The following is a 25298-nucleotide window of genomic DNA, read 5'->3' on the forward strand; positions in this document are numbered from 1 at the left end:
AATTAACAAAAGATGCCTCCTTCGATATTAATACATGGTCAGAAAGTCATAGAGCTATGGTCAGTTATTCTGTGGCCATATTACAATTGCAGCAGTGACTGGGGCCGCACCAAGAGAGTTTTAAAGAGGGACACGTGAAGTCTCTGCTCCGATGCTACAGAAATAACCCTGAGGTTGAAAAGCTTGCACAGAAGTAGATGAATTCTTCCGTGCGTAGCCTGCAAGGACGGCTGAGAGGGCTGTCAGTACGCACGCCGACTTGTGCAGAGCTAGCCCAGCTGTGGTCCTTTTTGCAAAGATCATCTCTTGCCACCTCCTTGTCAGGGCAGGCTAGTGGCAGCACAAGGAGTCTGACCTCGTCAGAACAAAATCTGCGGTCTGAACCTTTGGCGGTAACACAACCGAAAAGGTAACGCTGAAGAACTGGTACGGCGTTTCTCCGTAGGGTGGTACATAACCAAAAACTGCTAGAAAACAGTGTTTAGGGGCAGCATAAGATGACTCTTGTATTTGAATAAAGTTATAAAACAGGTGCATAATTCAGAGTACATGGCTTGTTTTCCTACTCTGCTATTAGTTATTGTGGATATTTCCTATTGCGTTAGATAGTTCAGTAATAAATTAGTTAACTGAAAAATAATTAAATACTGCTAAAATGGCTGACAATTTTGAAAAATTTAACTGAAAGTGGTACATTGGTATAATTTCTCGTGAAAGGTCACTTGCCTCAATCTAATTTAAGAAATTAATTAATTTGATGACGTTTTGTCAGCCATCTGTTTTCCCCTTTGGTGAGGCAAATATATGTAGCTAAGATGGCTACTGGTTTTTATTTGTTTCTGTAGTGTGAAAAGTTAATGTATTTCAAGAGAATATTGTAGTCCAATATTAGAATTAATATCACAGTCTACTTTCAAGCAGTATAGTGGTGCAATTATTTCCATCGATGTTAAAGACTGAAAAAGCTGGTTGTGTATTGGCTCATGTGGGATATTTACTTTTTTGTAGTCTGTTATCCGGTATGTACTTTTCATTGAAGTCTTGTGAAGTAAGGGGAATAGAAAAAAACAATGCTTGGCTTGAAATAAATTTGGAAAAAAAATTTCCTGTATGTTTTTATTTACTGGCACAGCAGTAGGCAAAAATGGTTTATTCCAATTTAAGGAAGATCATGTGTGTATGTGCCCATACATATGAATAAAATATATGTTAAATTCATTAATGAACTGAGTCTGTAATAAATGATAAAGCAGTAACTAGGTCTGTTTAAAAATGGGAAAGCTAATATAATGTTAAGTTTTGTAAGTCGAGATAAAGACTAATTCTTCCCAAGTGTGTGGTCTTTCCAGTGGGTGAGAACATTCATAAAGTTCTATTTAAAATGTACAGAACATTTCTGGAGTTAGTTAAACTGTAAGTAGGAAAAAAAAGTTGTTCTTGAATAAATCAATGCATTTCTTCTATAATTAGATTATATTCTAAAAAGAGATCTGTAATTCATTATGCTATATGATTGTACAAATGCATAATACAAGAAGATGTGATACTAACTCAAAAACATATTCAGAAGATTTATAAACAAATGGCTTCTTGGTGAGATGTTACTTAAGTGTTGAATTACCATAGTTTTGGTGTAAGTGCATTATTTTCTTATCTTTAATTTAATAGGATGTAGATATTGAGAAAAATAATAGTTTAAGTGAACAAGGAAGTAGGCAAATAAAGGAATAAAAGATTTCTGGGGACAAAGAAAGGAAATAATGGGGAAAGGGGGCTAAACAGGAAAAACAGGGCTACGGTTAAGATTCATTTGTGGAGTAGAATAAGGGAAGAAGTATACTTACCAAGTCCTTTCCTTCTTTCCCCTTGTTTTTTAGACTGTTCTCTCTTTATTTGTTCCTTTCCAAAATGCAGTTGTTGAACTGTATCTGGTACTTATTTATACCTTTCTTACCTATGAAAATGTATCTACAACAGCAACAGAGGGCTGCGCCACTTGTTTCAGAAAAGTAGCTGGCATTCAGCCATTACAATCTATGTATTTTTACAAGCGGATAATCTTCATGCCACTTTGCCAAAAAAAAAAAAAAAAAGAAGAAGAAAAAAAAAGAAAATGTCCAGGTGATGCTTGATGACAGTAGACCATTATGTTTGTAAAGGCTTACTATGGCTGTAGGATTTCTTTCTTTCTGGTGGCCAAGTGGGGGACAGAAGTTCTCCCTTGAATAGCTGTGCTGCCTTTTGTCTTAATGTGTTCCTGGGAGGTGGGAAATATAAATAGCTTGATACCCCAGTGTAAGTGTCCTAGGTTTCCAGACTACCTTTCTGAATCCTTCTCACCTCCTTCTCTCCTGCACATATCAAAATCTGTTTGATAAGTTCAAGTTTCTCAATTATTTGTATAATTTTTTTTAACATTAGAAGGGGGGTGTTAACAGGACTATGAGGGAACACCTTGCTTTTTAATCATCTTGATCCACTTACAGTTTTAATCTTTTCTAAATTAATAGATTAATTGTAAATAAAATTTTAAATCCTAAAGCAGGCCAATAGGAATATAGCAACTTTGTGGTTTAATGGTATTCTTTTTAAATGTTCTTTATTCCTGTAATATGTATATCCCTTTGTGCCTTATCTACATCTTCCATGAGACCAATGAAATATTGAAATCATCTACAATTCTGCTTTTGAAGCACTGTATAGATTCTTATGCTCTCATACACAGAAAGTAAAAGAATGGAAACTGAGTTCATATCTTAAGTATGTTTTCTTAGATTAAGAGATGCACCTGCTATTCAGGAGAGTGGTCCATCAACTTGAATGCCAAGACTGCTACTTTTAATCCTGCTTTTCAGTACTCTGCTTAGAATAGAAAATGTAGCGGTTTAGATCAATAAGGTGTTTATGTAATGAAAAGAAATATAGAGTGCTTGTGGTGGGTTGACCCTGGCTGGATGCCAGGTGCCCACCAAAGCCGCTCTATCACTCTCCCCCTCAGCTGGACAGGGGAGAGAAAATATAATGAAAGTCTTACAGGTCGAGATAAGGGCAGGGAGAGGTCACTCACCAGTTACCATCACAGGCAAAACAGACTTGACTTGGGGAAATTAGCTTAATTTATTAGCAGTCAAATCAGAGTATGGTAATGAGAAATAAACCAAATCTTAAAACACCTTGTCCCCACCCAGCCCTTCTTCCCAGCTCAACTACACTCCTGATTTTCTCTCCCTCCTCCCCACAGCGGTGCAGGGGGACGGGGAATGGGGGTTGGGGTCAGTTCATCACACTTCGTCTCTGCCGCTCCTTCCTCCTCAGGGGGAGGAGGACTCCTCACTTGTCCCCTGCTCCACCGTCGGGTCCCCCCCACGGGAGACAGTTCTCCACAAACTTCTCCAACATGGGTCCTTCCCACAGGCCGCGGTTCTTCATGAACTGCTCCAGCATGGGTCCCTTCCAGGGCCTGCAGTCCTTCAGGCACAGACTGCTCCAGCGTGGGCTTCCCACGGGGTCACAGCCTCCTTTGGGCATCCCCCTGCTCCGGTGTGGGGTCCTCCCTGGGCTGCAGGTGGAGATGTGCTCCCCCGTGGACCTCCCTGGGCTGCAGGGGGACAGCCTGCCTCACCGTGGTCTTCCCCATGGGCTGCAGGGGAATCTCTGCTCCGGTGCCTGGAGCATCTCCTCCTCCTCCTTCTGCACCGACCTGGGGGTCTGCAGGGTTCTCTCTCTCACATCTTCTCACTCCTCTCCTCGGCTAGTGTTCTGCAGCAGGTTTTTTCTCCTTCTTAACTCTGTTCTCCCAGTGGCGCTACCACCATCACTGATGGGCTCAGCCTTGGCCAGTGGTGGGTCCGTCTTGGAGCTGGCTGGTATTGGCTCTGTCGGACACGGGGGAAGCTTCTAGCAGCTTCTCACAGAAGCCACCCCTGTAGCCCACCCACTACCAAAACCTTGCCACACAAACCCAATACAGTGTTTTTTTCTGTTATGATACTGTTGTTATTACCTTTGATTATGCTATATGGGTAACATGATAGGAAGGACTTGCTTTCTTCTCTTGTGGTCTCTCATGTGTGGTCTTGAACTCATTTGGGTCTGCTGAGCACTGATTTACAGACTGATTCTGACAAGGTGTTGGGTGCACAGTCTTTGGCACTGACCCAATTCCATCACAGAATAAATAAGAAGTATTAATTTGGATGAGATTGCTGCTTTGGACTGCACCAGACTGGGAAAATATTTGAAAGTAGAAGAGCTGTAGCTGTTTGCTTAAATAGATGAAGTCATTCCAAGAATTCTTTTATATACTTATTCTAGAAGTTACTAACTAGGTTTGCTAGAGAGCATACACTATACAATACAAATTAAAAATACTTTTACTGTTTATCATACTAAATAAATGCAGTGCCTAGGCCCACCTTAACTTTTTTAAAGGTGATATATACACCCACCTAAAATTTGTGGCAAAGTAAATTTAGGCATCTTTTCAGTCAGTTTTATACTGACATTATTTTCACTCTTTAATATAGGTAGTCCTGTTAACGGAGTATATTGCCCACCTTATTGTGAGTGTGTGTGAGTGAAATGAAAACATTGGTGAGAGGGGAACAACAGTAATATTTCAACTCCTGTTCTTGATCTTTTCCTGTGAATGTTTTGTGTGTTTTGCTTTGATCAATTAATATCTTGTACTAATATTTTTTTAGTATTTTTTATATTCAGATGATGCCTTTTGGGGTTCCTGTCTGTAACTAGTAGTGTTGCTGCATCTGCTTCTTGATAGATGAATAGTTTGCTAGGAAATAGACAGTTTTCCTATCAGTTTCCACAGATAGGAAATAGCACAGCTTGATAAGAAATACAGTTTGATGCCTTGATATTTTTATTATCTTAACATGAAAAACCTGTGAGTTTCCAATAATTCTTATTAATGTCATTAGTTTAATTGGATTTATCTTTAAGATCATGGTAGCAAATAAGATGAATGCCAAGGAGTATCTGTTGTGAATTAGATTTTGTTGCATGGCTTTGGTTTAGCAGCAATTTAGGATTTATTAATATTTTTGAGATAGATCACAAGATTAGGTTGTATGATTTTAACAGTACTTAATCATGAGCCAATGTAACAGAGTGATTCAATGGAATTTGTTGCAAACAAATTTGCGACTTAGTGAAAGATTCGAAAATGGCAAGGATCACCTGAAACTTCCAGCAGGGTTGCACACACAGATTGGAGGTTCAATCAAATCACACACACGCACAGACAGATAAAACAGTTCTGAACCACACAGACAGACAAATAGTTCTGAACCAAACTGCAAATGCAGATGCACAGATAAAACAGTTTTGAACCAAATTTTACACACACACACCACCACACCCAGAGGTTAACCTATGATTAAAATTTCCCTTTTGTGAGTTTCATGAATTACTCACTTTTATGTGCCAGCATTCAACGGCTGGTCAGTGGACCTCGCAAAATCAGGCCTTTGAAGTCCTCACAAAATCGTTGACGGACGATCTCTCAATCCTCATGAAATCCACCCGAGAGGTGTCCGTCCCACCTCAGGGGGAGACACTGGGTCACACATCCCACTGCAATCCCAGACAGCTCCAAAGGTCTCCCCTTGGATCACTGTTTATAGGGTCTCGAGACGATTGGCTTTGGTCATTATTTTACATTCTGGCCACAATTCGTGCCGATCGTTCTGATATACAATTCAGGCAGCAGATGGCCCAGGTGTGGCCAAAGAGTGCCTGGCACCCAAAAGTACCTGTAATCCTGGCACCTGTAATCCAGATAACAGCACAAAGGGAGGTTTTCCCAAATTGTGCATGGCTTATCCTGAGATCTCAGAGTGGCCTGGGACGGGAGGGCTGCACCACCACAGTATCCTGCCTACCTAACCTGTCCTCTCCTACTGTCTTTCAAGAATTTTCTTCTTTGCCACAGCCAACCCAGGTATTTAAACTTGAGAGTAGGTACAAAAGTCATCCTTTCTGAGGTTGTTGCATTTACCTTTGTGCCTCTGATGGTAAGCCAGGGTCCCAGTCCATCTCTGCCTCCAGTCTGCAATTTAGAATTTGCAGAGTTGGGTGCTGATAACCCTCTCCTCGTGCATTTCAAAGGGAAGAAGGCTGAATATCGCACCTGAAATGTCCCATCTCTAGTATAACCTAGCTGTGCTCAGACGAAATCAGTTGTACAGGAATCTTCCCAAACTGTGACAGCAGGAATGTGACTTGCCAAATCAGACTGCCTGGACGATAGTTTATAATGAAAATACAGTCACTGTATCATTCGGGACATGGTTTAGTGGGCATGGTGGTGTTGGGTTGACAGCTGGACTTGATCTTAAAGGTCTTTTCCAACCTGAACAATTCTATGATTCCATGATCATGTGGTAGAAATCTTTTGTAAACTCCCAAACTGTGGTACCATCACGCACTCCAGAAGATCCAGAACTATTAAGGGTGGCTAATTTATGACTGCAGTCTGCATCCCAAAATGTTATGCCCATAAGCAGGTGTGTAATGACTTGCCTCTCCAGTTCTCCCATGCAACACCTATTCATTTGACTGGTATTTAGTGGCATCAGTCTGGATGGAACACGTTTAGTAGTCTTCTCTTATTGTCCTCATCATACGTTATGAGAAAAAGAAGTGGAAAAGGGAAAAGTAGGTTTCCACTTTCTCTCTAACAAGCTCACAGAAAGAAAAAAGGTAGTTAAACTGGAAGCTAAGGAAGCACTTTAGAGAGCTGCCGTAGCTGTAGCTCATGGGAGCTTCCTTTCCATCCTCATCATCTGTCTGTGTCTCTTCTGCTCTGAGTTTCTCTTACCTCCAGCCTGGTTAGGGGAACCCTTCCTGGCCTTGCGGCACACGGGCATTAGTGGCCATGACTGCATAAATATCAATGAATTAATATGAGTAATTGGTAATGTAGCAGCAGAGCAACTGCCTGTGTTAAAACATGCATAAGTGTTTGATTTCATGCTTTAGCAGTGAATAGACCTTGATGAAAATCCCTTTTTGTATTCCCAACCAGTATTATAAGTGCAGTCGAAACAGTTTCTAAAATCCATGCTTAGCCATTGTGCTTTGATTTTCTTCCTGAAGGAATGAAGTAAGGAAGTGGAGATCATCTCACATACTCTGTGCATCAAAATATATTGCTAATGCTTCTCCTTGAGGATTTCTAAGTCCATACTATGAAATGTTTAGTAAATACTCTGACGAAGTAAAAAATTACTTAATGAATCAGCCAAACTCGTTTAAAACTGTTTGCTTAACAATGAGATGTAATGGGCAGCCAGCAGATGAATAATAATAATAATAATAATAATTATTATTATTATTATTATTATTTATCTTGATACAGCCAGTATCGTATTTTGAATTGAAGTTAAGGGACAAGTATTTTAGGGTTATTTTTCTTTTAAAACAAAACACTAGTTGGTTTTGTATGATTTTCCTTAATACCACTTTATCTGTTTATGCTAAGATTAGTTTTCAAATGTTACCGTTTTAACAGCCTGTGATGGAGTTAATCGTATGATCCTTTTGTCTTATTTTGGAGAAGCTGGAAATACAAATGAAATTAGTTTAAAAGGATCCTTCCCAAAGATAATCAGACAGAACAAATACCTGCATCATTCCTTTTTTACATAGCCTCTTCAAGTTAAATCATCTGTTGTTAATCAACGTACTTGGATCTTTATAGCTACATGCCTATTTTAATAAAAGGTGCCTTTTGTAAAGCACAATCCAGATAACTTTATAATACACAATCCAAGATGAAACTTAAAGTAATTAAGGTAAATTTTGCAGAGAAAATTATCATGGGAAAGAGTAGACTAGAGAAATTGATCTAGGTAGTGATTTAAAAAAAATAAAAAATAAAGCAACAGCAACAAAAAAAAACAAGACAAATTTCACTTTTATCCTAGTGGTACAAATTCCTGACTTGTAGGGTTTTCTTTATTCCTCCAAAGCCTTTGTCATCTGAGTTTATTTGAACATATGACTGATGTTCCTAATAGGATGCTTCATTTGTAAGTGAAGTCATAGAAACTCATTTCATAAGAGTAGTTTGTCTAAATTGTCCTGTATTTTAGCTCCACAAAACCGTAATTGTTCACTTAGTGGGAACTACCAGTCAATTCAGAATTTGACACAGGCGGCTCTTTCTTGTTCAGTGATTGTCATAGCATGAAGACTTCGTACACCTGGGATTTCCACTGTGATCTTCTTTTACGTGTAATATGAAAAGGTTCTTTAAAATTCCCATAGATATAAATGGGCAGTGAAAATGAAATATTTATTTATGTGTGTAATTACTCTTATTTTTAATGAAGGAGGAAGTGTCATATTTTGGAATTTTGAAGACTGTTATCTACAGAAGACGTTTTTATGAATATCCATAGTATATTTTTTATTTAAGGAGTAACATTGCGTGACTGTTGACTGAAGTTTGTGATGCTGAAACATTGTAATGTTGAAACATAATGATGAGCTATTGAAACATAATAGTTATTTATATGTTTAGATGAATGAAATAAGCTAGATGGTATTTGTAACTTCATAGTGCACATCATAAGAATAACTGTCTGAATTATAAAGGTAGGGACTTCACAAATATAATAAATATGTATAGACGTGAAAGCATCCTTAAGAACATCTTCCAGTCAGACAGTGTATTCTGTGAACACCAATTCCATGCTCCTGTTTTATTTATAAAAAAAAAAAAAAAAAATTTCTTTAAGTCTTCACAGGGGACATGTATGTTTGAGGGAAAAATCAGGCAATGCCGTAACAATGTAATTAATCGTCAGTTTTTTACATAACAGTATTCCAGAGACTTACTGTCTCTACAATACGCTAATTATAGAATAAGCAGTATCATAACCATTGGAAATATAGCATCTTCATGTTTTGGTCTGCAACCTTTTTTTTTTCAGCTTCTTAGTAATGGAAAACTGCTGGGAAAATTTTGTCCTGAAATTAATTATATTTTCAGTAGAAATCATCATTCTGTCTGATTTAGTGTTGGTTGACATATATACTTTCATTGTGTATCTGTATCTTAGCTGCACTGAAGACAAACTGATCTGTTCTAGGCAGGGCATGGTATAGAGGAGATGTAGGAATGGGCTGAAGTATCCTTTATATTTGCCTTTGTATCTAGGGGAGTTGAAAATAGGCAAGAATGGAGAGAAATTTTGTATGGCAGTGCACAGAATTTTGCAAGTTTAATGTGAGCCCTGCAGCAATCCGATGCATTTTAGTTACTGGTAAGTTTGTTAAATTCTGTTTGAAAAATTGTTCCTCTTAGAAGACAGTCCTCTAATCAATATTATTTCCCCCGTGTCAACAGCAACCTTTTTAAAAGCATAATTTTGGCAACCTGGTTCTGCTGATAAAAATTTTTATATCTCAAATCTTCAGGTTTAATTTATTTTCAGCTGCCAAGATGACTACATAAATTGACTGTCCTTAGAAATATGTTAAAATTTCTGGATACAATCCTCTAAATTAGGCAGTCAGTTCTCTAGAAGACTAAATTCTTCGAAGGCAATATTGAGAAGAAAAGATCCATTATGTCAGTATGGATTTATATTTTTATATGTATATATATATACACACACACATGCACACACTTAAATGTTTGCTTGAGGTCAGTCTGAACATGTGGGAAAGAGAAGTTTTGGCTTATCTGAGACTTGTTAACTGTTGGGTCTTTTCAGGGAGGTTGAATGCTCTCTACCATAAAGTATGTAAGACAGAGAACATAACATGTAAAAACAGAGTTTTGTGCAACAGCTGTTATTTAGTGCAGTTTCATTCCCTCCTTCCTCCTCCAAAAAAGGAGGAGGAAACAAGTGTAGGCAAGATTTCTGAAAAACATCAGAGTAAGCATGTAATCTGTTTTCTGCCTGTCTCTGATCATCACCTTAATAGCTTCAGTACTATACGTGCAGTGAGAGTTCAAAACCACTTCCATTTTAATTTTTACAGTTCTGTCAGTTAAAATATTACAGATCTTTTAATTACTTTATTTCCTGCATAATGCTGTGGACAAAGTACTGTTTACATTTAATTATGGTGCTAATTTTTATCAATACTGTGGTCCTATACAGTGTTCATCTCAAACTTCGTTGTGCCTCTGTGACTGCCAGGCGGTTCTCCTTAACGGCTGCTTTGTCTGGTACTTGGAATTTTTTACGTGCTTGAAGGTGTAAAGTGTAATGATGCATTCATGTGTGCTATCCCAAGATTTGAATTACTATACACTACAGTCAACTCTGTTATTTATGGCGGCAATCTTGGGTAACGCAGAAGGATTAGGAGCTGGAGTTACTGCCTGCAGACCTGAGCCGACTCTGCAGAGCTGGCTTGCGGTGTCTTTATATGGCTGGTTCGATAGATGCTAAAAGCCATTTTGGACTGAGGAAGAGGCATAGCTCATTCACAAAGCTGTTGGCTGAATTAACACGTTTTCCTGGAACTAGAAACATTGGCATCACTTTGCGGTGACAGCTAAGGTAGCTCCGTGCAGAGCTAATGTGGGCAGGCAGGATTAATTACTTCAGGCATACCCCACGTAACGATGGTTGGTATCTGAAACGTCATATTTGGGCTCTATCTGCATCTGAATTAATAAACTTTGCTGTTAACAGTCTTTCTTGCATAGAACCAGCTTGTATGTTTCTGTGTCTGTGCCATGGTTAAATATTAACTGGCCACTGATTATTTCTGAGTTGACTGGTGGGTTTTATGTGCACTTAAAAAGAAGTAAAGAGAGAAAAAATCTTTATTGTTAGGGTGTCAGTGTGTCATAACTTGGTCGGAGTCCTATCAGAATTTTTACCAGTTGCGTAGAAATTGTATTAATATGAGATAAGACGAAGTCCAGCCCATGAGTTTACAGCTAAGTTCATAGAATAGACAAATAAACTGCAATACAAAGAAAAGGGCTTTTGATAAATCACTTATAGAAGTGGAAGTAGAACCTTTTAAACTTAAGTCTGGTGCCATGTTCATGGTACAACAACCTTTAAATCCATTTTAAGAATATTTTTTGACTTTTCAATATAATATTAATAGTATTTATTGTAATTTAGGTCCTAATCCTGCAAAGACGTATGCCGTTTCTTAACTTTATGCATAATGGGTTGTCCTCCTCAGTCACACAATTACTCACAAAGGATGATAGTAAGCACCATCTACATGGAATTTTCTTTGACCTATTCAATTTTTTTTAAAGAAGTTTCTAAATATAAATCTTCAACCCTTTACATGAGCTTCTTATGGATTGTCATGTAGTAAAAATGATGAATATCTTAGTTTAGATGACAAATACAATAGAAACTTTCAGTCAGGGTAAGAAAAAATTGATGCATATAACCTGGTTTGAAACTGATGTGACAGCTTGACAGGCTGTTTTGATAAAAGCTTTGGAGTACTGTAAATGGATATTATCTGTGTTCTTTTACTGCTGACACTCTGTGGAGCATTCTGTATGTGATTTTAGACTGATTATTGTGACCATTCAACAACGAAGCAAGACAAGGCACTATTTCATGTTCACAGCATGTACTTTGCCTACACTGTGTACTTTTTGCATGGCGGCCTTGCTCACCAAATAGAATAAATCTTGTTTCCTCAGCACATTGATTATTTTTTGGTGCTGGCATGGATTAACCAATCTCAACATTTAAAGTAAAAGATTGTATTTGGAGAGCAAGTGAACCTTTAGCTGACTAGATACTGTAAGTAAAGTTGAACTTCAGAAAATGCAGGTTGGACATTTCCTTTAGTTCACTTTTTCATAGCTACAAAAGCCACAGTTTTCACCCTTGCCTGTGCCCACGACCTGTGTGAGAACTTTCATGGTTGCAGAGATTTGTCTGTACAGCTAGGAACTGTTGCACCTCTTTTATTTTTAGAAAAGGAATAATGACTTTATGTATGCATTGTATATGCAATACAATGCATTTCTGTCATCTACCTTTTTGAGATATTTGAAAAACCATTTTAAATATTTCCTTTCTGTCATAAACGATCTGGTTGTTTTTCTTTCTCCCTTTCCTCTGGGTTCTTCAGCAACAGATGAGCGTATTTTTGTTTCCCTCTCACCACCCAAGAGTCAGTTGCGATTTTTTTCCCATGGTGCATTGATCTGTCATATGTTTCCGCCGTTGGTTTTCATAACAGTTTCACTTTCTTGCCGAGTCTGTCCCCTGAAGCCTTTCATATCTCTTCTGTTTCTAAACTGTAACCTTTTCTGAACGCTTTTTTCCCCCTCACTGTGCTTTCTGAACACCTCACTTACAGATACTGCTGGGATGGGCTGCTGGGTGATTTCCCTGGGGCATCTGGAGTCTCTCTGTGCTTTCCTAACTGGATGAAAGTGATTTGCAACCTTTTTTTGATCAGGCCTAGCTATTATTCTAATGTTTGGTCTGGAGAAAGTATGAAGGAAGCTCTCCACCCTGCCGTTGTTCCACTGTGGTTTGTGGTGGGCATCGTTGCCCACATGCATGTTCAGACATTTTATGCCTCATTTCTGTGGTAGTAGTGACTCTAGGGACTGAAAGTGTGGAATGATGAAATACGTAGTGGCTGCAAATTTTGCTGTTTGACATAGTCTGGAGGGTGAAATGGTTGACACGGCCCCTGCCTGCATCATTCTAGCACTGTCAGCTGGATCCCACTCATCATCTCCTGCCTCTTCCAACTGCAAAACCTTTGGCTAGAACTGCAAGCTGCAGGACTGGATATTTAAAACCTGGGATAGTCCTGGTCAAATCAGCAGAGCTGACAAAATGATTTTGCGCTTCTGTTTGAATATGAACTCCCACTCCTACCGTTGTAATATGTGAACAATCATTGGAGAAATTTGTCAACAGAAAAAGTAAGATTTGTATTCTTTCAAGGAATTGTTCACCACTTTAAGCCCATTTCTGTTCACTTAATAGCTGGTGAATATTGAGAATGTTAACAGATTGATTTTTCTACATTTGTAATCTGAAAAAACGCTTGTTCTTTACATGCAGTGCTACCCTATTGGCTTTCTTGGTTGAGCTTCTTAAGAGTTCAGTAGCCATGCAAGAGCAAATGCTTGGTGGAAAAGGCTTTCTAGTCATTGGCTACCTCCTTGAAAAGGTATGTTTGGGGGTTTTTTTTGCCTTTGTTCTTACTATTTCTACTGTCATTGTGGTATTTTCAATCATTTAGCTCAAAGGACTGGTGGAATAAAATGTATTTGTGATATAAGGTATTTTTGATTTGTAATATTTATTAGTTGCGTACAGGAGTCTTTTCATCCTCCTTATCCTCTTATATGCTAATATTCAAAGAATCAGTTTTCTAGAGTTTATCCGGTTTGTCTAATTTATGCTTTTACTTTAGATCTGTTTGTGAATCACTTTAATGTATTTTCATTTGTGTTTCTCCTCTCTTTGTCCCCCAAACTCTCGTTTAGGAAAGTTCTCTTGTTCCCAGTTTGTACAAGCATGTCACGGACATGTCATAATTTAGGATTAAATTTCGTTTTTTGTGTATGTTAATAAAAATTGAGTTAATGCTCTGTGTCTCAGTTCTGAAATGGTTGAAATAGTTGCTCTGTGTTTTTAAAAAGAAAAACTGTAAAATAATTTCATTTCTGAAAGAAACAGTTGCAAGGGGCATTCCCTTTACTTGGTTGTTTTCAGACGTGATGAGCAGTTACAAAGCTGAGGTTCAGTTCAGATGCTTGTCTGAGGAAAGTTACCTGCCTCCTGGCCCAAAGCCCTCACGAAACCCTGTTATTGTGATTTACTAATCTGAAAACTAACTACTGTCAGCTGTACTAAGATAGTAATACTCCTACAGTGGAATCTCATGGCTCTGACATTCTTGAATGTCTGCTACTGTATTTCTCATTAGCACGCGGTCAGTACAGTAATCGTTTGAGAAGAAGTTATGACCAGAGCTTTGTGTTCTCCAATGGTGAAATTAAATAATGATAATCTCGCCTTTAAAAATATATGAATTTTGAAGATGAATGATAAATAATTTCTCTCATTCTGCTCTCTATGTTATTTTCAGCTAGGGAAATACATTCTTATAGTAGAAAGACTTTACATTCACTGAAGTAATACCTAAAAGCAGATTATTTTCTATGCTTCTATGTTTTCTGTACTAAGCAAGTGGGATTTAGAATGTCAAAGAACTAGTCTAAGGTGGATTTTTTTCCAATGGTAGGTTTTCTTGTGACATAACCTGAGTGAATTTACAAAGCTGTTAGCTCCGGTTCTGTAAGTTATATACCGGAGTTATATACAGGCAGGGTAGTGAGCCCTCATGGAGTCCCTTTCTTTTGAATAGAGCACTATGGTTTATGCACTTTGAATACATCAATTTAGAATGTTGTACATGAAATAAATAAATAAAAAAAAAAGTTTGCGTACTATTCTAATTAACACCTGCTACAGTCATTAAACTCAGGGTATGTGAATTTTTAAAGGATTTTGATTGATTTCTGTCACAACATAATTCTTAGAGCATATGCTGTTTTCTGGGGGGGTTTATGCTATATTTTCCTTAGCTGCAGTTTTTCAAAAGGATGTATTTATTTTTTTCAGTATATGCTTCTAGTCAGTTGGCACATATGGCAGGAAAAAATCCTTTTGTTTCCTAGCCAGGCTCAATTTTATTATTTATAAATTATCTGTTGCTCATTTGCATGTAATCAAATACTTCAGAGAGGACAGAAAGCTTTTTTTTCTCTGACTTGAACTTCAAAATAACATTTTTGTTCTTATTAGTTGCAGACTATTTATTGTGAATTGTGATGTACACAAAGGAAACTCAGCATCCAGGCTGAACTTGTATTACTGACAAATGGACTTCACTTCTAAAAATAACAAATCTGCATATTCCCAGACTGTACTTACAGCATTAAAAGTAATTGGAACATTTTGTAGAGAAGGCAAGGGGAAGGATGTTTAGTGGGTTTTCCTATTAGTTCCTTTTGTTAACTTAGTATATAAAGAAGTTTGTCAAAGTCCACGTGCCATGTTACTGCACAGGAGCAGGTCTCGACAGTGATTTTCTAGCATATGCTATGAAACTGAAGTACTCTTGAAATTTGAGGAAACTTGAACCCAAGTCCTTCAAACACCTACTTATGTTTAAGCAACGAAAGCAAGTCTATCAGTAATGTGTATTTACATACTGAGACACCCAATTTCAGTAAGACAAGTAATTAACTGCAGAAGAGTTAAGGACTTCAGATTAAGTTCTCAAGGCACAGTGCTGTAAAATGTAGAATCCTGACTGGATTATAATAAAACAAAACCAAAGCCAACCAAACAAAAAACAAATAAGAAAGGAAAAAAGAAAAAGGATTCAAACCTCAGTTATTGGTGCATATTTTTAACCTGTTAAATGTAGCCATTAGAAAGACTGTATTATTAGAAAGTATAAGTTGCTGATAATTTTTTTTCTTACTTTCCTTTCATATTCAATGACGTAAAACCACATGATGTTGCATGGATTTAGTAAAGATGATGCTGGTGAAAATATCACTTCATATTTTGGCTGTAAGTATATTAAAGAAGAAGGTTTTTCTTTATCTTTGTTCTTTCTGATTATTTTTCCGCAGTCATCTAGAGTTCATATAACCAGAGCAGTTCTGGAACAATTTTTGTCATTTGCAAAATATTTGGATGGATTGTCTCATGGAGCGCCTCTACTGAAGCAATTATGTGATCACATCCTTTTTAATCCTGCTATCTGGATACACACCCCTGCAAAGGTAATTGTACACTTGAGCGATGTTATGACTCTTCTGCAAAGAAGTGAAATACTAGTATTCTTTTATACCATGGTACTTAGGTTTTTAATTTTTCTATTTTAAAACATGGTAATGGCAAAGATTTTTTTAGATCATGAAGTCTATACTCTGCTTACCTATATTCTCCAATGTCTTTTATAAGTTCCTAAATGCAGTTACATTCTTGACTAAGGTTCTGGCTAATTCTATTAAAAGGCTGTTTCTAGAAACCCAGTCCCTTTTTCAGTGGTTGCATTACATTTTTTACCCAAAAGATTAAGCATAAAAGTATGTATTTTTAATTGTAAGCAAAGGGTGAGAAATCTTTTGGTACACATTCACATAAGCTTTCATTTTAATTTAAATTATGTATTTTGGTTTGATAAAAACTATAAAAAGTTATCATTCATCTCTGGTAATAATGAATTAGTTGTTTTCCTAAATAATCACAGTTCAGGAATGTGTACCAAAGTGAAAAGTGGTATGGTCCTAAAATCTGAAAATATGTACTTTTAGTATAAAAAGCCAGAATAGGAAACAAAGTAGTATGTTTATTGTGACTTAAATCATAGAATCATAGAAAATGTAGTTTGGAAGGGAACTTTGGATGTCATTCCAGGTGTCAGTCCAGTCCCTGCCCTAACTGAAGTTGTAATTATTTTTTAGTCTTGTTGTATCATATCCAAAGTAAATCCTAAAAAACCTACAAGTTAAGGCCACTAATACAGAATTTACATTTATGTGGATAACTATGTCACTCTTCAGGTGCAGCTGTCTTTGTATACCTACTTGTCAGCTGAATTCATTGGAACTGCTACGATCTATAACACTATACGCAGAGTAGGAACAGTGCTGCAGTTAATGCACACGCTGAAATACTACTACTGGGTGGTTAATCCTGCTGATAGCAGTGGCATTACTCCTAAAGGACTAGGTAAGTACAATGCATAAGAAAGAAAATATAAGCATTTCTTGTATGGGAAGGTTTATGATGTAAATGTGTGAAAGCTCCTTGGATCTGTAGACAAGGAGGTAAGTAAATGGCAATAATTGGTACCAGTGGTCAACAGCAGGAGGGCTGTGCCAGTACTTCTGGTGTATCACGCACCTCTGATGAGAATTCCATACGTTTATATGTATTCCCAGAAGAGTCCAACTCTCGTCTTCACTCACATAGCATATGCTTATGTGGGCATACTTTAGGAAACCTATTAAAATCACTGATTTTTCTTCTGTACCAAAGAGGAAATGTTCAGTGTATTTCGTATGCCAAAGAAAGCTTTGTGGGGTTAGAATGTTTGGTAGTGTTAAGTGACCTTGAAAACAGAGTGGAAACCTCTAGTTCTCACTGCTGAGATCTCTGAAGCTGTATTTCCAGTTTAATAATATCTTTTCTCTGCCCTTATAAAATAGAGATTGATTTAACTTTGCTTATAGCACATAGTGCTTAGCTTAGCTCAGGAAGCTTTGAATGACAGCAACAACAAAATACAATAATATGTACCGGCTAAACGCTGCATGTAACAGATGTGTATTAACCAGAGCATCAAATCATTCTAATCCTATACACTCCAGCTGTAATGTCATTACGTTTAGCTGACTACTTGTGTAAAGCAGGGAGGATTTGGCTGAAAGTCTCTTAAAGAATTAATTGATATAGGAGAACTTATTAATTATCTTTATTCTGTAACTATTATTGTCATGCTGAGAAACTGAATAATTGGGGAATGTTTTAGTGCTTTATGTTATGCTGCCACATATCCAAATATTTAAGAAAGTGACATTATAACATATAAGTTATTGGATAAGTTTTTCATTTGTAAGTGAGCTGTATGCATAGGGTTTTCCTTCAATATTTTTTTTTAAATAAATAAAAATGGAAGGAATAATTCTTATCCTAGGTTAGGTATCCTAATAGGCAGTAAATTGTAACTTGTTGAGGCTCACAGGAAGAGCTGCTGTTGGAGCTGGGACCTCATTTGTAGTTCTCTCATGGTATAATACTAGATGAATTATATTCTTCATAAAATTATTAAAATTTGCTTTAAAAATACCTAACAAAAGCACATTGTTCTCTGTTCATGTGAATGAAAAGTTTGTAATATCAGTTTATGAAAATTAATTGTGGTGGTTACTTAATTAGCTTGAATTTTTTGTCAGTGATAAAATATACTTTCCCTTACTCTGATTCTGGATTCCCTCTGCCAAAATAGAAATAAGTTCATTTTTGGTACCTACAGGGAAGGTGTATCTATCTGAGCTAGACATCTGCCGATTATAGCCAGTGGAATGCAGGAGTCAGTTGCCTGAATCTGGGTTTCTAGCATCATTTTAGTCTCTGTGGAGCATCCCACCTGCCTTCAGAAGGATGCAGGTGTCCTGTGCATCCTCTGTCAAATCTGCTTGTTCTGTGTGGATATTTTGGATACCTGACGGCATGTCAAATCACACTGAGAAGTATGTTTTGGCAGCTGTGTCCTACCCCTAGTCGGCAGAGCCTTGAGAACTATTTAGTTTGAAGGGTAGTTGCTTTCTAGACTCTCTTGGCTGTACTGATTAGGTCTCCATTGGCTTCAGTGGAAGATGAGAAGCTGGTCTCACCTCTTGGCAGCTACGCTCTAGATGTCTGAAATCAGGGTGAGCTGGATCCTACCCTGGGACTGACTTTGTCCAGCTTCGTGCTTTCAGAGCTCTGCTCTGTTGAGGGTTACACTGTCGTGCTCCGTAGGTACAGCTTTACCATCAGACAAGTTAACTGTATCTGAGCTCAGTGAGACATTAGGATGTTAAAAACTCAGCTGATCAGCTTGTAATATGGACTTGTATTTGTGACTGTTGAATGACCAGCTCTTGGGAGGTAAAGGTTCCAAGTGTCAACCATATTTACACCTAGACAGAGACCTGGAAAATTGCTCAACTAGTTTGAGACTCTGTGTTTGATAATATTGTCTACTTGTTATTGCTGTAATTCTTCTTGGTTTGTTTGTTGGTTTTGGGTTTTGTTTTGTTTTGTTTTTTTCCAGGGGGGTTGTGGGTTTGGGGTTTTTTGGGGTTTTTTTTGTTGGTTTTTTTTTAATTAAAGAATTCCTGTACTTCTGTGTCGTGATACTAGTACCTGACAACACTTGGAAAATGTATCGCATATTACAGACTTCCCTCTGGCTAAGTTCGCTGTTTTGTGGAAACAGTGTGACATTTCTTTATGTAGGAGGTACGGCTTGTTTTTATCTTGCCCAGATCTGCCTCTCTGCAGTTAGCTGTATTTTTGGAGTGTTTGTATGTGTAATGCCAGTTGAATAGCTACAAAAAATCAAAAAATTTTGATGTATTTATCAAAATCTGAACAGAAGGCATGGGGTACACAAGGACACAAAATTAGGGATGAGAAATGAATCAGTTAACTCTAAATTAGCATACATATGGCTGTTTTACTTCCCTACCTTTTCTTTCATTCCTACCTATTTTAAGGATATAATACATTCTTTTCTCATTTGTGTCAGTTCCAGACAATATTCTGCTTTTCTGAGAAAGGCAACCAGGTAGGTCCCTTAAAGGTAACCAGATAGTGCAAAATTACTGGTTGCTTGGTGTAACAGTATGGCAACAAAAAAACTCACAATTACTAAGGCCTTCATACAGTAATTGGGAAGGTGTTTGATAAACTGTGAGGTCATGCACCGTTTCAAAATGCCTATTATATCCACTATATCTGACTTTTCTCCTTTTTTTCTTTAGTTAGATTTATAGATAAACTTGACTTTTTTAAAGATTCATCTCAACTTTTTTCCTTGTTCCTTACCGTCTTCCTTCCTCCCTGTTGTTTAGACTGCAGAAAATCCCATGTAATTGATACAACTATAAGAAAGTATTTTGTAGTACACTTTCCTGTCTGTAAAAATGACTTTCCTTGTGTTGAGTTGCAGAATGTTGGTTTATCAGGGAGGAAGAACAGTGATATAGCAATGGATGTGCAAATCCAGCATAGCTATGGAATTTTCTCAGTGCAAATCAGCACTAGGACTTTTTTTTGCTATTATTTCACACGTAGCTTCCGCTCCTGACTAATACAGCTGTAATAACTGTGGTGATTTGCAAGCAAATGACTGTGGCAATATAATAATTGCTGAGGTGATGGGTTGCTAAATTTAATCTCATATTAACTTAATTTCATACTAGTTTTTTATCAAATTCACATTAATTACTTTCCATTTATAATATTCCTGAAAACTTTTCATAATGTTTAATCACCTGGATATTACATTGCTTTTCTTCACCAGATGCTCTTTCTTTTAAAATTAAGTGCAATCTGCCAATGTGATATGCAGGTCTGGCTGATTAAGGCTTATAGTCTTAGAATACTGTAAGTAGCTGTAGTTAATATGCTTAATGCTTTTTTTCTTTCCACCTCTCTTTCAGCAACTTATAACTTCACCAATCCTAATATTTCAAAAACGTTAACTGTTCGAGGATTTTGGGTTTGTGTTGTTTTTTATTAGCCTGCATACTGCCAGTACTGCCACATGTAGCAGGCAAGTTTATCATTTGTTAAAACGTAGAATAATGTGTAAAAAGAAGTTTGTAAAAGTAAGAAACTTACCCTTGAAGAATACAATTATGCGAATGTTAGAGTTGTTGCATTTTCAGCAGCATTTGATATTTCAAAATAGAAGAACAGGACTATGAGCAGCAATTTTACTGTAAGAAACAGAAAAATGTCATGATGCAAGAAAATGGCATATGGTCAAGCTAACTTGACATCAGAATTTTCAGATCTGAAGAATACTTTAATGGAAATCTTGCCAATATCTGAAATTTGACTTTATGTGTTATAGTGCCTTCATGTAATTTGCTGTCCTATTAGAAAGTAAGCTTATTCATGCAGACATTTTAGTAGTGTGATGCTTTCTAGTCTTCTAGGCATAGCATTTTTTATGCAGAGGTACTGAAACACTTTTTAATATTAGTGTTGATTTACTATTACGTGCAGACAGTTACTCTGCTTCAAGGTTTTATTGCCTTCTCCTGTCTTAATAAAGCACAAAGTGGGTGAGTTTTCTGTACTGACAGTTTAGTATACCTTGTTTTGAAGCCACAGTGGCTCAGTATTGAAGCTTCCCACTTGGCTAATGCTGTTTTCTTAAATGACAGTTTCCCCTTTGCTTCTCCTGGTATTCAGCTTATAAAATAGGAGGTGTAAATGTTTGGAATTATTTAAAAGGCTCAAATATTTCTTTCAAATTTGGATTTGTATCTTCTCTGTCATTATTGCTTTCCTGTTTCAAGCTGGTATTTCTTCTTGGATTAAGTATACTAAATTCATTTTTTTTTTGTTTCCTTCTGAAGTATTAGAAACACTTTTTCAAAATGTATACTTATCAGCTTGCTTGGTAATTATTCTTAGTAGGTTCTACATTTTAGATATAGATCCACATAGTGGAGGCAAGTTTTCTGTTTAAAATAATGAGGTTTAGTTTCTTTTTTTGTGTTGTGTTCGTGGGTTTTTTTTAAATTAAATTACCAGTTATAAATAGGTGACAGGACAAAAGTGACTTGTCTTTTATTAAGACCATATTAAAAGTAAACTTGCGAAATAATTCTCATGTCAGAAAGAACAAAATAAGTCAAACCAATTTCCACAGGGAAGAAATTCTAAACTTTATTACATTTTGCATTTTACACTTGAACTATGATTATAGCTCTTCCCTTGATTTGCCATGTGCATGCCTTCAATGTTTTGTTAAATCATACAGAATGAGATGTGAAGGTGGGAGAAGGTCATAGGGTTGTCCAACAGTTGCAGCATCTAAAGACATAGTGAAATAGGCAACTGAGTAAAAATTATTTAAAATTATGTTACTTCTTTCTGTAATTATTTCCTTTTGTGGATTTCAGGAATTAATAAGAGGATAAGCAGGGAGAGATTTCTCTCTTTATCTTTCTATAGTAGATGGTGCATTTCAATGATAATACTTCAAGCTGCCAGGGACATTTTAGAGTTATATTACCAAGCTTTGTTGTTCTTTGATGTTTTGTCTTTCCAAACTATATACTAGACTGATATTTAAAGAAAATTCAAACTGTGATTGTCTTTCAGAAGGGGCAAACCACATATCTTTGGTATCAGAGCAACAGAGAAAAATTTAAACACACTTTTGTATTTTCATCTTTGGATGCTTACTAAACTGTTGGATAGTTTAATTTCTTTATTAACCTTTTTGAAGAAAAATAAAACATGTATGCACTTTAAAAAAAATTCTCCATGTTGCTGAATTAATTTGATATACAATTTCTGTAAATTTAAGAGAGCACTTATTAGAGCCCACCAGGATATTTATGCCTTGAAAAATCTTCAGTGGAATTACTTACCAGCTGCATGGCATTCTCTGAAAATAGTGATGGACCAACAGTGGTGCATTAATGAGAAAGTGTAAAATGAAGCCAATAACAGAAGAATAAACTAAATATTGTGGGTTTTTTCCTAAGAAAAAATAACTTGGGATACTCAGTGTTAAAAACCTTCAGAAGGGTATTGTGCTAAATTGTAATTTTGGACCCTGTTGTGGAGCAACCCTATGAAATACTTGCAACTTCATTGTTGTGTGAGAGAAATGTGCATTTAAGTTCCAGACTACTGAGGAGTATCGTTCATTCCTGAGCTGTTGACCAAGCATTTCTTTTTCTATACCGGTGTTTTCTGTGTGCTTCCCAACTCTTACTCTGATTGGACCTTTAGAACCAGTATCTTGCTTCCCGCTAGAGGATACGTGGTTGTTAATGTCCCAGTTAGCTCATGTTAAACAGAGTTTCCAAGAACATTTTTAATGTCTAATATTTTTGAACATGAGCTAGAAAAGTGGGAACTATGAAAATTATTATAAGGAGAAAGTAACTATAGTTTTTGTGGACAGAAAAAGTTGCAGAAAAAGTTATTTCAAGGGCTGGGTTAGAGTGGAACTCAGTTCTCATTAGCTTTGCAACAGTGAGATAAAAAGTAGGTCCTTCTGTGATCCACATAACATGTGATGCTATTTATGCATGCATGGAGATCATATTCTGCTGTCTGTATCATGTTTTATTAATTTAAGGAGTAGAAAAGTCATGCTTTTTACATATAAAAAGCCAGATGGAAGAATGTTGCCTTTGGTTGCTTGTAGAACTGATAACACAACGTTTTATTTCCAAAGACAGGATTAGAAATCATTATTTTTGTCATTCAAAGTTCCCGATCTTTTTTTACACCAGTACTAATTGTACTTTACCCTGTGAATATGTTTACGTACTCCCTCTTAATTAGTCCTGGATTATGCCCCTATAATTGCTCTGTGCCGCAAGGATGAATTGGATACATTTTTTTCATTTATCTTTGTCTGGATAAAGCAGGCTAACTCTCATCAACAGTGTATATTAAAAAAAATCTGATGCAAATCATGTGCTATCTGCAATAAAAACATACATAAAGAATCTAAAAGCAGGAAATGATTTAGTGACTCATCCGGGTGTGGGATAAGGGAGACATCCTTTCCCTGCCAGTTAACAAGAATGTTGCTATTTTGTATTAGGGACTTATGGTTGCTGTACCCGATCTTAAAAGGATTATCTTATTGATTTGGCCTGAGTTTGGTTTTAGTCTTTAGCAGTGCTGTTCATCAGTTTCTGAGCGATGGTGACACTGAATTGTCTATATCCAGTGACGAGCACAAAGACTAATAGGCAGTAAAGAAAACTACTTTTCAATGTTTGAGTTGAAAAACACCATCTACTTGTCTCTCTTTACCTCAGTGTATATATGTATAATTTATATTTTTTAATTATAGCATAAATTATGCCATTTTTTGGCCAATAATGCATTTTTTAAAAATAAATCTTCAACTAGTAATGCAGTTCTTCAACTAGTAATGAAGCCAAAAAGTGTGATGACACCACAATTATGGTGGCAAACCCATTTTATGTAGCTTTACAACTTCCCAGATTAATTCCATTCAATCTGTATCAGATGACTGTTGTGTTGCTACTGCTGCAGACCTTTCGCCGCTCTTTGTAGTTGTCTCCTGGTTACGTAGCCTGTAGTTTCTCCAGCCTCTCTTGTTTTTCTCTACCAGTCCTCTTCTAATTTTTCAAATTAATAAAGTCTTTTTGGTAGAGGTTGTCCCCTTCTTCCGATTCTAATGCAGTGAAGCTTCAAGACACAACCAAAGTACAAGGAATAAATAGTTCTGGAGGACTGAAGGAGAAAGACCGTTTTGCCTGCGTGGCATATAACCTGCAAGCAACAACTCCTTTGGTACCTTTTGTGTGTTGAAGAATGCTTTTCAGGGTTCTTGCACATCTCCAGAGAAACTAGTGGGTATGTAAATAACAAGTATGAAACTCGGGTATCTTTGAACAGGTACCCGGTTAATTTGGAATATCTTCATTTTAATCCCTCCTTAAAATTTCTGTTACCGAAATGCTTTGCAGAACCCCCCATGGCCTTAGTGTTCTGTTTTCTGTTTCCATAATGACAGTCTTCCAGAAAAGACAAAATGCCTCAGTTTTTAGGCCTGGTTTTCAGATATTGTCTGATATTGAATCCCAATAAGGTGTAGGAGGGAAGAGGGTGTGCGAAGAAACAGATTTCTGCGATGCGGTTAGGGGAGTTGAATTTGAATTTGAATTAGGGAAAAAAAATAGTTGTTGCCTAGAAGCACAACACTGCCATAAAAACGCATGCAATACTTAACGTAGTTGTAGCTAGTGCCAAAAAATCCAGCTTACTTCTGTTTTTTACAGTGGGAAATAGATGTTTCATGGTGCCATTAGAATGTATCGATATAAAACTGTTCCTATATCTTTAAAGCCTATATGATGGATTTCATAGAACAATATCCTTCCTGGTTTTACACATGGTGGTGGGGAGAGGTTGAGATTTATTTGCTTCTTTCTGAAGAGTATCCATTTCTCCTCTCTCCACTCCTAAACAGGGAAGAAAACTTGAGAGGATTAACTACTCTTTTTGTTCCTGCTAGTAAAACAAATATAACTTACGTTCAGGTTTGCCCGTGTTGCAAACTTGAATTACTGCGTGTATGGCAGTGGCTTCACTTTGAAGAGTGGCACTGGAGACTAAAAAAATCTTTATTAAAAAGTTGCATTCACCTGGATTGGAAATAATAGTGAGACATAGAGTGTTACTAAGCTTTGATATTTATTTATCAGCATAAGATGAAGTGGTTCATGAAAAAATAAATTAGGCTGCATTTATTTTCACTGTGCAAAATTTAAGACTGTCTATGACACGCATTGTTTGAAAAGTAGAAACTTAAGAAAGGAATTTCCAGTTCAACCGTAACTACTTATGAAAGGGGAGAATGGAGAATACAACAGAGGAAGTTTCAAGTGAATATAGTTGTTCAGGCTCTGTTTCTTATTCAGTTTTGTAGATACTTCTGTTTTCCTAATGTACTTCCTCAAGCACAATTGTTTAAAGTATTATGGGTCACAG

General features: G+C 36.8%; 1 protein-coding gene across 2 annotated transcripts in view; it reads left to right on the forward strand.

Annotated features, from left to right (window-relative positions):
* Positions 1-25298, forward strand: part of NBEA (neurobeachin) — a 510633-nt gene that overhangs the window by 132306 nt on the left and 353029 nt on the right. For both annotated transcript variants that reach the window (XM_010572746.1, XM_010572747.1), the window contains exons 11-13: positions 13056-13164; positions 15647-15799; positions 16583-16751. In XM_010572746.1, coding sequence (XP_010571048.1) covers positions 13056-13164; positions 15647-15799; positions 16583-16751 — 431 coding nt within the window. The remainder of the gene's footprint in view (positions 1-13055; positions 13165-15646; positions 15800-16582; positions 16752-25298) is intronic.

The sequence above is a fragment of the Haliaeetus leucocephalus genome, unplaced genomic scaffold (genome assembly GCF_000737465.1).
Source record: "Haliaeetus leucocephalus isolate CR32 unplaced genomic scaffold, Haliaeetus_leucocephalus-4.0 Scaffold351, whole genome shotgun sequence".
NCBI lineage: Eukaryota > Metazoa > Chordata > Aves > Accipitriformes > Accipitridae > Haliaeetus > Haliaeetus leucocephalus.